Genomic DNA, 13,037 nt, shown 5'->3' with positions numbered 1-13,037 from the left:
ACAAATGGTATCTGCAGTTTTTATGTTTAGGAAAAGTTTCCTTCAATTCAGGCTCTCAAAGTCCAGTGCTACCAGTAATTTTTCTCTACTCAAAATTATTTGACAAGAAAGTATCTAGTCTTTTTCTTTTCATTCATTGTAGTGCTTCCTTTCCAATGTATACAAAGACCTTGACCATTGGTATCTGTTCAGATGTTTAAATCAGCTTAAAAAGTCTTAGTTAAATGGAGCCATTGATTACTTTCTCTCAGGAATTCTTCAATATGAGGATCTTTGTCTACAATCCCTGTGACTCCATTAGATTTAGAAAAGTATGGCTGCTTCATCAGGGATTGAGATCCCATAGAACTTTAATTCACCAAGCAACAGTAACTTTCTGGGCCCTCTTGTCCTTCACTTGTTTGCTGCAGTCAGTGCACTTTTTTGCATCACCAAAGGATGAGTTCATTTCTGTTGCCACTACTGGAATTTTGAGGTTGACTCAACTTTTGTAGCATATCAGATGCAAGATTACCTTCTCTTGTTCAGTGAGAACTTGTATGAACTTTAGAATAAGCTTCTGCTTGGAGGTTTGTGTTTTTAATTCCTGTAACCATCAATACATGACTGTTTTGCAAGAGAGAGAGAGAGAGTTTTGTTTGAGGCCACACACCCTTTTGTAAATTTCCTGTTTTATTCATGCTGTGTTCAGGGCTCTGTGTTCCACTTAGGGTCTTTGGTTTATTTACACTTCTTTCCATGGAGTCGTTGTCCCTTCAGGTACTTATTCTCCTCCAGGACAGTAGCAGCTCAGTGCACATCCTACCCAAGTTGCTATTCAGGCTGCCTCAGTTGCTGTTCAGGTTATGTTAAAATAATGGTTTTCTGATGAAGTAAATGTAATTGAAAATTTTATACCACCCTGTTACTTTAGCAGCATTGCTCTTCTGGCTCCTCAGTTCTTTTGCAGCTGTAGCAGACTGTGCAAAGAATGATTCAGTTAGCTATTGGAGACCTAGGTACCATAGGCATGTACAATAACCCACTTGTGCCACTAAAACTTTCTTTTCTTCTGTGAGGGAATTGATGTGCTTGGGATTTCTACACAATGCATGAATAAGCTAAGTTGAAGTAACGGGTTTGCATTGAAAAAACAGATTTTTTTAAAGAAAATTGTCTCAACAATTAAAGCAAACTGCTCTATAATTTCACCAACTTGTTAGATTATGAAAGACAAAGTGCCCAGACCACACTTCATCATCCCCCAAGGCTTCACTTTTCCATGCCAACCTCACCAACAAAGTTTGGGGAAGGGAGGAGGGTACTGTGTGTTATGCTTCAATGAAGTATCGCTAAAGAATGAGGCTTGTTTGGGGTGGGGGGTGATGGAGTGTGATCTGGTCTTGTGCAGTGAGTCTTTGTCTCTTAGGATTTAAGTAGTTGGTGAATGTGAAGAGCCTTTTTTTTACAGAAGTAAGACTGTTTATAATTAATGGGTTCTTAATGAGCAAATTATATTTTTCTGCTTTTACAAAAATTACTACTTGATCCCCTCCCCAAAAATGTAACAGTTTATTTTTATATGTACATGCACTCTATTTGCAGTTTAAATTCAGGTTATAGCAATGAAGATATCATCCTCAATTGCCAGAATAAGTAGACCATAAAAATTTTATTTTACATGCTGTAAAGAAATGCGAAACAAATTTTTTTTTTAGTAAATAGGACAGATGCTAGATCAGGAAAAGAAAAGGTGCTTGATGGGATGGGAACAGTCATACCTTGTCAATAATTAAGTGCAGATTAGTGCTTTGTTGTAAGAACAGGTGTTAGTGAAATTGTATTTTCGTACTGCTGAATCTTGCGGTAACACTTGGAGACGAAAGTTGTCAAAAAGATATTTTGGTGACAGTAGGAATGACAATGTAAATAAGTTTTTAAAAGAACCCATATAGTTTTAACAAACATGATGTGTGTTATTATTGGGATTTCTGATGTTTGAAATCTGACAAAAACTAAATTTCTTATAACAAACAACTATTTTTTTTTAATTTTTAATACAAATCTATCAGTTAGTAGCCCTCATTCTTAGTCTTCAAGTTTCTAATGTGATCGTTCACACTTGCATCATCTGATTCCTTTGGTGGGAACTAACTACCATCCTCATTGTTAGTGTTGTCTGAACAGGAAGCAACAAGATTTAAGGAGTTTGGAGGTGGAAATCATTTTATGACTGATGTGTATGATTCTTAGTTTAGGTGGCAGGCCATGAAACTGGGAGACTCAGGTTGTTTACAAGTGTCGGGTGGATCAGAGAGAGTGCTTGGGGGCTCTAGTAACTGATGGGGTTGATTGATTAGTTAAATATCCAAAGACTCTAAGGAAGAACCTGGATGAGGGTAAATTATTTGGAAGTGAAGATGAAGACTCCCGGCATCTTTCCCCCATGGTTAAATTTTGGCTTACCACAACCACCACTGCCAACAAGAACCGATGTAACTGTTAGTGTTATCTTCGTGAGCTGAAAATGCTTAAAAGTAGACTTACACTCCCAGGTAACCTCATCCAGAGTTGAAGATATGTCTATATTGTTTAAAAACTACCAAACAACCAAGAAGGGGGAACTTCTTACCTCTGGCTTATCCCTTTAGGAATGTAGGGTGACTGGTCTCAACCAATACAAATTGATATTCTTAGAATTCCTGCTTTTTCGTTGACCCATAGAAATGAGTAGCCCAGAGTTGTTGCCTCTATAGACCTTTGGTTCCTCACCAGTAGTCCCAGATGGTTCTCAGGGTAAAAAGCAGGTCATTTAACTTACCCACTGTTGAAAACAAGGAAGTAGTGATGAAGTTGCATTGGTAAGGTATGGACTACTAGACAACAGATTGTTCACCACAAATTTAGGAGCACATGACAAACCAGTTGATGTTGATCTTCCTGCTTGTATAACCTTGCCCAAAAATGCAGGCAGCTTGCTGATCCATGTGCAAGAAGCAAACAGTAAGAGATCAAGCATGGAAAACCTCTAAAGGCTCGTATGGCAGCTTGGAGAATTGGTGCCAGTTCCTACTGTGATGGTTCATGCACCCTTCAGAGAACCAACTTGTCGAAATATTGGATAAATCCTGCAGCTTACTGTAACTCCAATATCTAGTCCTCAAAATTTAAATACTTGTACAAAGGCAGACCTGTAACCTTGGAAACAGAAAAAGTCTTCAGTTGTTTGAATAGTAGACTTTATTTATTTCTTGCCCCTTTCATGGTACTAAATACAGAATAAACTCCATTTAGCTTTATAAAGTTTGTTGGTTAAGGTTTGACTAGTCTCCCGATGGCCTGGCTGCTGTTTGAGAGAACCCCAACCATGGAGTTCTAACTAGAAAACCTCCAAACATAAAACCAAAGCATCTTGAGGTTTTTGGGGAACTTCAGAAAGTGTAGCTGTGTGAGAAGCTTTTTGCAAAAGAAAAGACTCCCAGGCTTATCAGTCATCCATTGTCATTTTCATATTGTTGGAAGTCCTGAGATTGACCAGGTTCATCTGATGAGGTAGAAAGGCACGGATGCTGGGTGTCCGGGTTGTCCCAGGATTGCAGTATTGCTTCCAGCTTCCAGGTCACTGGATCTGGTTGCACTGAACAGTAAACCTATAACTATTTGCTGCATTCCCAAAAGATACCAAAAAAACTATATACAGACCTTCAGATTCAAGAACCAGTCTGATGGTAGGAAGAGCTTCCCTAGCTTAGACGTTCTGTAGTCACGTCTTCTAGAGACAAACCTTAACACATTACTTACATTGTTTGCATCTCCCCTCATGTTGTCTATGGCCAGGTGACACATCAACCCACTCCTTGTGTGCCTATTTCAAAAGTTAAGCTTTTTGACATTATCCCATCACTTATTCTTCACGTGATGTACTGCTGTCTGGTCAAAAGTCACTTTACTTAACCCTTTAACGCTGAAGCCCTATTTACAAAAACGTCTCCCGTATGCCGGCAGCGTTCGGTGAGTTAGCGCCGAAAGCCGAAAAAGTTTTTTCAAAAATCACACCACGCTTAGTTTATAAGATTAAGAGTTCATTTTTGGCTTTTTTTTTTTTGTCATTGCCTGAAGTTTAGTATGCAACCATCAGAAATGAAAAAATATCATTATCATATATAAATATTGGAATATACAATCGAAAAAAAAACTCGGAGTATATAATTGTATACAAATCTTGTAAAGCAAAAACGGTTAAAGCCAATGAGTTAATTTTTTTATTATATTGTACAACTAAATTGCGATGATTTTTGGTATATAACAAATTTTAAAATCAAAAGCAACACAGAGAAAATATTATCACAAAATGATGCATGAATCTTAACGCACGGATGTAAAAAAATGTTTTTTCAAAATTCACCATAAATCGAAATATTATTACTAGAGACTTCCCGTTTGTTGAAAAAATGAAGCTAATTGATTGAATATTACTAGACTGTAAGTGTTTTAGCTACAACTGCAGTTTTAAACCATTTCGCCGAGTTAAAGTTGACCGAAAGTCGAATTTTTCTATTTATCGTGATTTTATGGAAATATTTCAAAAAGTGATAAAGCTACAACCATGAGTTATTTTTTGTTGTATTGTACATGAAATTGTGCACATTTTCATATATAAATCTTTATGTAACGACTAATATAAAGCGGTGCAAATATTACGACAATGAGACGAAAGAATTTCTGAGATGTTCGGCCGAGTTACAGCGCAGGCGAAGGAAAATGTTTTTAAAAATTCACCATAAAATCGAAATATTGTGCTAGAGACTTCCAATTTATTGCAAAATGAAGTTAAACGATTGAATATTGCTAGAATGCAAGAGTTTTAGTTTTACAATTGAGTTTTTTACCATTTCGGGTCGCGTTAAATTGTTGACCGAAGGTTGAAATTTTGCAGTTATCATGATTTATGTGAAAATATTTCAAACTGATAAAGCTACAACCATGAGCTATTTTCTGTTGTATTCTACATGAAATTGCGCACATTTTCATATAAAAAAGTTTATGTAACGACTAATTTAAAACGATGCAAACACACACAACATGACGAAAGAATTTCTGAGATGTTCGGCCGAAAGTTACTTATGGCAAGACATAAGGAAAAAAATTTTTTTCAGAAATTCACTATAAATCGAAATATTGTGCTAGAGACTTCCAGTTTGTTGCAAAATGAAGGTACATGATTGAATATTACTTAGAATGTAAGAGTTTTAGCTTATAATTGCGTTTTTTACCATTTTGATTAAGTTAAAGTTGACCGAAGGTTGAAATTTTGGCAGTTATCGTGATTTATATGAAAAAATATTTCAAAACTGATAAAAGCTACAACTATGAGTTATTTTCTGTTGTATTCTACATGAAATTACGCACATTTTCATATATAAAACTTTATGTAACGACTAATATAAAACAGTGCAAACATTACGACAACGCGATGTAAAGAATTTCTGGCGGACATAAGAAAGTTTTTTCAAAAATTCACCATAAATCGAAATATTGTGCTAGAGACTTCCAGTTGGTTGCAAAATGAAGGTAAATGATTGAATATTATTAGATCGTAAGAGTTTTAGCTTAAAATTGCGTTTTTACCATTTCGGTCGAAAGTGAAAGTTGACCGGTTGAAATTTTGGCAGTTATCGTGGTTTATATGAAAATATTTCCAAACTGATAAAGCTACAACCATGGATTGTATTTGCTGTATTGTACATGAAATTGTGCACATTTTCATATATAAAACTTTATGTAATGGCTAATATAGAACAGTGCAAAAATTACAACAAAATGACGAAAGAATTTAGAAATTTCGGCTGAGTTACCGCTCGCAAGCGTAAGAAAAAGTTTTTTCAAAATTCACCATAAATCGAAATATTGTGCTAGAGACTTCCAATTTGTTGCAAAATGAAGGTACATGATTGAATATTACTAGAATGTAAGAGTTTTAGCTTACAATTGCTTTTTCGACCATTTGGTCGAGTCAGTTGACGAAGGTTGAAATTTTTGTAGTCGACGACGGCACGCCCAAGGACCCAACAGACAATTTTAGTCGACGTATGATACGTCCAATAGGCGTTTAAGGGTTAAGGGGTATTACCACCACTGAAGATCCCTGAGAAGATCTCTTCAAGGCTACAGCTAGGTGATCATTCTGAAGCTACGCTACTGAACCTGACTTTTCCATAATTCAGCTAAGCCTCAAACAGGATTAATTTTGTTGATGCTTATATATATATATATATATATATATATATATATATATATATATATATATATATATATATATATATATATATATATATATATATATATATATATATATATATATATATATATATATATATATATATATATATATATATATATATATATATATATATATATATATATATATATATATATATATATATATATATATATATATATATATATATATATATATATATATATATAATTGTATAAAATCCATTGGGCAAAAATTGAGAAAATTTGAGGTTTCTCTTCAAGAGGTTTCTTTAAAAAAAGTGTTTTTGTTTCCAAATAAGAAAGTTAGAAATATTGCAGATTTGTATACTGTTATTTTCTCATTCCTAAATGCGAAATAAATTTTTTCTCCTTTTTTTTAAGCATTTTTTACTCTGAACTTTATTTAAATTTTTAAAATTTGATTGCTAAGGAATGGCTGACAGGCAGATGGTTTGTGTGTTTTTGTTATGTTGAGTGGGTTATGGTTGTACGTGGGGCTTCGCAAGGCCTTGGAACTACCCTCTGCTTGACAAACACACTCTCATCTTTTCAAGATAAAAAAGAGTAAGGGAAATATATCTCGAGATACAATTGGTAGGCAGATTAAGGCACGAATAATGTTCTGGGTATGTTCTCTGGTTAAGCCTTCTTTTAAGGAAAAGTGTCAGAGTCTGCAGCAGCAAATAAGAAAGTAAGGAAATTATATAGAATTCTATATGTTCTAGCGTTCTTGTTTCTTATTCAAGATTTCCATATTTAAAATGAAAGTTTTCGGGTACAATTAAATTGTGGACCTTCAATGTTCTCAACTTATTGTTATACATTATTTTTAGAGTATTAGGAATAAACACTGACAGTACCCAATCTTGTGTCCTTTCAAGTTATTCTCAAAGGAATAACTGCTCCATTACCCCTTAGCAGCATGGAAGCACAAGGTTGAGGTAAAAATAAATGAAACGATGCCTGATTGGAACATTTACTGGGTCATGTTTGCTGTAATTTGAACAGAGTAAGTGTAATAAATAAAACAATAAACCATTTAGTGCTTAGAAGCAATTTAATGCATACGAGTGTACCCATACCATAAATAATTGTGGAAATGTAAGATAGGGTCTTGCTAGAATGTTCCGGTATGGATGATCCTAATTGTTTTGGTGTTGATGTGCAGAAACTAGTGAAATCATTTGCTGTTCCTGGGCATTACTTACGTTTTTGAAGGAAACAATTTTTGGCAGTTCATTTAAATCCGTAGCCATGTTGCTGGTGTTATTTCTGTAGAATAAGCTGCTTGGTACTGTTTAGGGTCCCCTCATTACAAGTGAATCTTAAAATAGGAAATCTTACCCTTGTGATAATCAGATTTGGGAAATGGTGGTGAGCGAGGTAGTTTTGTGAATGGTTCACAATTTATTTTTGCAGTTAATATTACCTAACAACTGGCCCTTGTGTTAAAAGATGATATTTATGCAAATTTTTGGCTGTATAGTACCTTGCATTCATCCTACTACAGTACATGTTCAGTGGATTCATAATACTGTATCACAGTACTGTAATTAGATTTGACGCACATACTCCTCAGCAGGGATTCAGTTCTCTGTGGAGTAAACAAATAAAAAGAAAGCTGTAATATTGAACAGAAATAAAATGCAACGTGATACCTGTTGGCCATAAAGTTGTTTTGCCTAATTTTTTCTTACACTTAGTAACTTAGCTGGAAATGTGCATCAAATATAAATGCAAATGGGAGGATGCTATTAGTTTTGTTAAAAAAACTTCTCATATTCCATGGGATGGTAATAGTACATACATTGGGCTCATTATCAGACTTATCCCTAGACAGCTCAAATTCTTGTCGTAGAGAACATGAAATTTATTCTAGTTCTGTAAATTTTCGCTAAATACTGTAATTCTTTAGAATATGAACGTGGTGATTTACCATTGTTTGTACACCATGGTCTGTTTACTGTACTGCCACAAAAACACAATCCAGTGCTGTACCTTAAACTAACAGGCTCTTAAATAAGTACAACATTAAGTACCCTTAGTCGAAGTCAGTTTGAGTTGGTAAATTAGAGGATTAGTATTCTGTCAGAACTAAAACTTCTCCTGCTATGATTGTAATTAAAGTTTGATGATCTACCTACCTTTCCCTTTTGTAAAAAGAAGCTCTTAAAAAGTACTGATTTGCATAATATTTTTCGTTTACAGCAAAGGCATTACTGTATTCACTTTATAAATTGTAGGAAGCCAGTATTGATATTAAAATTCATAGGATTCCTTCTCATTTAGGCAAAAGAGGAAATAAAGATGCTGACACAGTCGCCAAAGTACGTTTATTGCGGCTTGATCATATGTAGCCATTCTGTAAGTGGTTTTCTAGTACTTTTGAAGCATTGAATTGTTAAATTAATACTGTAGTAGCCTTTGTGGAATAATTAATCTAAAAGAACATAGAAAACAGGTTAAACCTTCCATCGGATTGTAGCCTTATTCATTACAAAATGAACAGCTCTGAAATAATTGTGGATAATTCTAAGTTTAGTCTTTCTCACTTGACTAACATGGCCTAATTCTTGAGTTCAGTGAATGCTGAGCATGTGTTACGTGACTCTCCTGTTTTCAGCTGTTAGAAAACGTCAAGGTTTTGACTTCAAGAGTCATTGAGGAAATTTGTTTAGCATCACCATTTTCAGTTGGTCCAGTTGTTAACATGTTAAAAGCCTAGAATTGCTTAAGTTGTCGTGGTTTTGTTTATCGTTAATGAAAATCCTGTAGGCCTAGTTAAAAGTTAAGAATTTTTACCAGTGATCGGGTCTGACTGCTCAGTAACAGTAATTAGGTAATGTATAAGGTGATAAAAAATATTTCATTACACTCTGTAGAACACTTCCGCAAGTAGTATCTCAACAATTTTTGCTTTCTTCATATTTTATCTTAAGTAGTACAAATATAATTCATGTTTTTAGGCTGCTTTATGGTCTTGTTTGCATTTCCATTTTTATCCATGGTGAGAATAGTTGAGATCTGGATGCATGTAACAAAATTGTTGTTTTCATCAGTTACCTATGTAAATGTTCAAATATTTTTTGGGTGGTCATTGAGCTTCTTCTTAAACAGACACATTTTGTGTTTGAAATAGTTTTCTCAGCTGATATGTTGCTATCTTTTCATTAGTTGAGCTAGAGAGGGGTTATTGAAGCAATTTTTTTTGCATGCTTTTCTCAGTGTTTACAGGTTTTATTTGTGAAGAAAGCCATTAATTTGAAGGTGATGTATTTTCAAGTTTACCGCTAAGAAATATTGCTTCATGTAGACTTATTATCTTTGAGTTTTTACTTCATAGTAAAGTTGAAAATACTGCTACAGATGGTGTCATGAGAGCTTATGAAAATTTGTTGTTATAACTGTTTTAGATTTGGCTTTCTGTTTGTGAGGTGTCTTTGTTGTATGAATGGTGAGCACCTTACTGCGTTTCCTGGAAAAATCTTTAGAGTAAATTATAAGAGCTGCTTGCATTATCCTTATGCTGTATACAGAAATGATATTGAAAGGTGTAAAATATAATTTCATTCTTTTCCCTTGACATTTGTTAGTGAGACTTCGCTTAAACCTAAAAGTTAAAAAGTACCGTGTATTTTTGCTTAATACCCTTGATTATAGCTCTTAAGAGAGTGAAGATGTCGATGAAGCAGCTTGATGGTCTCTCTCCCTCCCTGCAGACGTGTTGGGGACGACCCAGGAGGTGGGGAAAAGTTGACTGATGACTCATGTGGGAATTGTTCATCTTATGGGCAACCTGGTTGTCAGTCTGCTGGTTCTGGAGGGAAGAGGCCAGGTGGCCGTAGTACCTCTAGACTTCAACGCCTTCGTCATCCAAACTCTCAGGGATGCCGATCTCGTCCTACCTCCCCTGTGGTTCACACACGGCCTTCAAGCCCTGCAATGTACCCGTCGTCACAACCTGTTTACATGATGCCTTCCTCTGTTGCAATTACTGGTCCAGTCATGGTTGGTGTACAGCAACCTCTGGCCTTTTCATGCGCTACTCCATCAGTTGGGACTACTCATTTAAATCAAGCGATGACACACATGTCTATAAGTGATCCTGTGACTGGACTTCCAACATATCAACATGCAAATTTTGGGCCTGGTTATCACCCTCCAGTATTTCCTCCTCCCCATTCATCCCATATAGGCATAAATCATCAAGCAACCAATGCAAGTTATTACACTGGGCCACCTTATATGCATCTTTCTAGCAACAGGTCAAACAGTAGACCTGTTACTCCAGATAGACAGAATGTTTCAGATAGTGATAAATGTTGTTTTAGTGGTACTGATATTGAAGATATATCCTTAAGGCCAAGGTCACGTGGTCATAGACTCATGGGCAGAAGAAAAGTGGAAAGTGCAGAGGACAGCACAGTTTCAGATACCTGTAGTACCAAGAGCGATATTTCTCAGACCCCATCATTACGGTTACCTGTATCATCATTGCCATCACCTCTGGATGCCCCAGGGATTCCCATTCAAGATGAAGTTTGTCCATTCCATGAACGCACTTCAGAATGGTTAGCATTATGTTTGGTTGTTGTAAATGTTTGCTGAATGCTTAAGTGCTTGTGACTGAATTTATTTTAATTTGTGTTATTTCACTTTTATTGTGTCACTGGTAGCAAAAAGCTTTGTCGTCATCTTGAGTGTGGTACATTTTTTTTTTTAAAAGAAGGTATTTTCTCACTGTACAGTCCACTAACATGTATGGCATGTCAAGATTTCCACAAAACTGCATTTTAAAAAGTTAATGTGAACTCTAAAGGTTGTCTGTTGATGTGTTTTTACGTGTCTTGATTTTACCATTATGCTTATTGGCATTCAGGTATTATAATGGTGATGAGGATGTGAGTGTTTGTATGACTTAAAGATGATGATTTACCTTTTCGTTTTTAATTGCACATGTTCAAGTTTTGTCTAATTGTTTTGTATGACCTCAGCCTGAGTAACTTACCATTGCTTCAGTTTTGCATGGTTCATAATGTTAATCTTGTTTATAGAATTATTTCTGTTGTTAGATATATTTTTTGTGATAAGTTATGTTTACCATAGTTTTCTACCTCCTTGATACTATGCTCACTTTCTTCTAATTTTTTATAACAATTACTCTACCTATTAATTCCGCAAATTTACCATATTCAGTATCCGAAATATTGACATTATCATGCTGTACTTGATTTTGCATGGATATTAAAATGATTTGTTTTTGTTGGCACTGAGTCAGTGCACATAGTCAATCATATAATGAATAACTTTTGTCATTCTTATTCTGTTTGGGGCTCGATTTTATTTTTTATGCTTTTATTAAGGTAAACTTACCTAATCCATGTAGCGAAGCATTTAAGAAATAACTCATTATGGTTGATAGTGTTACCGATTTGTGTACAAAACCATACTATTCCTAAATATTAGTTAGTTATACAGCTCTCCCATGTAGGTAAGCTGTTTGAATCAGGTTGTAGCTTCATTGTTATCTATGTTGAAGTCATTAGCTGTATTCTATTTACTGTATTGTACTAGTCACAGTACAGTAAAATGGTACTAGATTTATTGTGTGTTGTGGTCAGATTATGCTTCATAGGATTTTGAAATTACAAAGTTATTCAGGCATGACATATTAGTTGTTTGAAAATCAAAACTTAAAGGAAAGACAAAACCACTGGAAAAATTATTTTACAGGTTGCCTTGTATCTTTCTTCGTAAGATTATGCAATTTCTATCTTTTATGCACTTTATGTAGGTCATTTTTGGGATAAAAAAAATTATTCATTGCTTCTGTCGTTTCCGTAATCAAAGAAGACCTTGGAAGGCATGCTTTTATTTTTGTGGCAAAGTCATTATTTTTCACAATGAACTTCATGGAAGACTGAATTGAGATAGATTTTAACCAGCCCCCCTCCCCCCCTCTCAGTTGTTGTAGGCAGGCCATTATGCCTTGTTGATCAAAGTATGATAAGACATCAGGGTGCAGAAATAAGGAAAACCTTGATGACGCCTTAACATCACTGTAATTTGTTTCCAACCTCAGTGATTTAAATAGAATTTTGATGAATATTACTGTACATGATTTTGCGATCACTTTAGAGAATCTTATTTTCAATTTGTAATTTACAGAGAAAATTTTCAGGCCCACATTTGACGATGAAAAGGTGATAAAGTAGAAGTTCATTGATTGAAACATTTCACCAATTTAAATTTTAACATTTATTATGACTGTTGTCATTTTAGACAAATAATTTTTGTATTAGTGGACATTCGTTTATGAAATTGATATTTCTCAAAACCTAATTCATAAGATCACAGACCCGTAGGATCTTGAGCATGCTATACATAGTATAAATAAGTAAATAAAATAGAAACGGACCAAATAAAAATAAGAATTGGGAGTTTTGAAAAGTAAAGCTAAACACCAAACAAACAGTTGCGAAAATTTGAAATAATTAAATATTTTGAATAGCTTTTACATATGTATTTTAACACTTGACAGTATATTATTAAGCAAAATGTTTTAAAAAATTATTTAGCATGTTCATAGACTGCAAAATTGTCTGAATTGTTACCACAAGTAGAAAATTGTGCTAAAGTTGAGGGAATGAAGTTAAAGGCAGAAGTGTAGGGGTTAATTTTGTAGGCAACCTTTTGTTAATCACCTTTTTATAATCTACTTGTCAACAAAGTCATTCTTGGCCCTTGCAGCCATTGACTTGAGTCAAGATAAACCAGTT

General features: G+C 34.6%; 1 protein-coding gene across 3 annotated transcripts in view; it reads left to right on the top strand.

Moving 5' to 3' along the window:
• Positions 1 to 13,037, top strand: part of LOC136840819 (cytoplasmic aconitate hydratase-like) — a 70,403-nt gene that overhangs the window by 18,179 nt on the left and 39,187 nt on the right. For 2 of the 3 annotated variants that reach the window (XR_010853744.1, XM_067107741.1), the window contains exon 6: positions 9,978 to 10,829. The exons of the other annotated variant lie outside the window; for it this stretch is intronic. Coding sequence is in view for 1 of the 2 variants with exons in the window: in XM_067107741.1 (XP_066963842.1) it covers positions 9,978 to 10,829 (852 nt within the window). In the remaining variant the exon portion in view is untranslated. The remainder of the gene's footprint in view (positions 1 to 9,977; positions 10,830 to 13,037) is intronic. 3 annotated transcript variants of the gene reach the window in all.

The sequence above is a fragment of the Macrobrachium rosenbergii genome, chromosome 8 (assembly GCF_040412425.1).
Source record: "Macrobrachium rosenbergii isolate ZJJX-2024 chromosome 8, ASM4041242v1, whole genome shotgun sequence".
Classification (NCBI taxonomy): domain Eukaryota; kingdom Metazoa; phylum Arthropoda; class Malacostraca; order Decapoda; family Palaemonidae; genus Macrobrachium; species Macrobrachium rosenbergii.
This window is presented reverse-complemented; position numbering and strand designations above follow the sequence as displayed.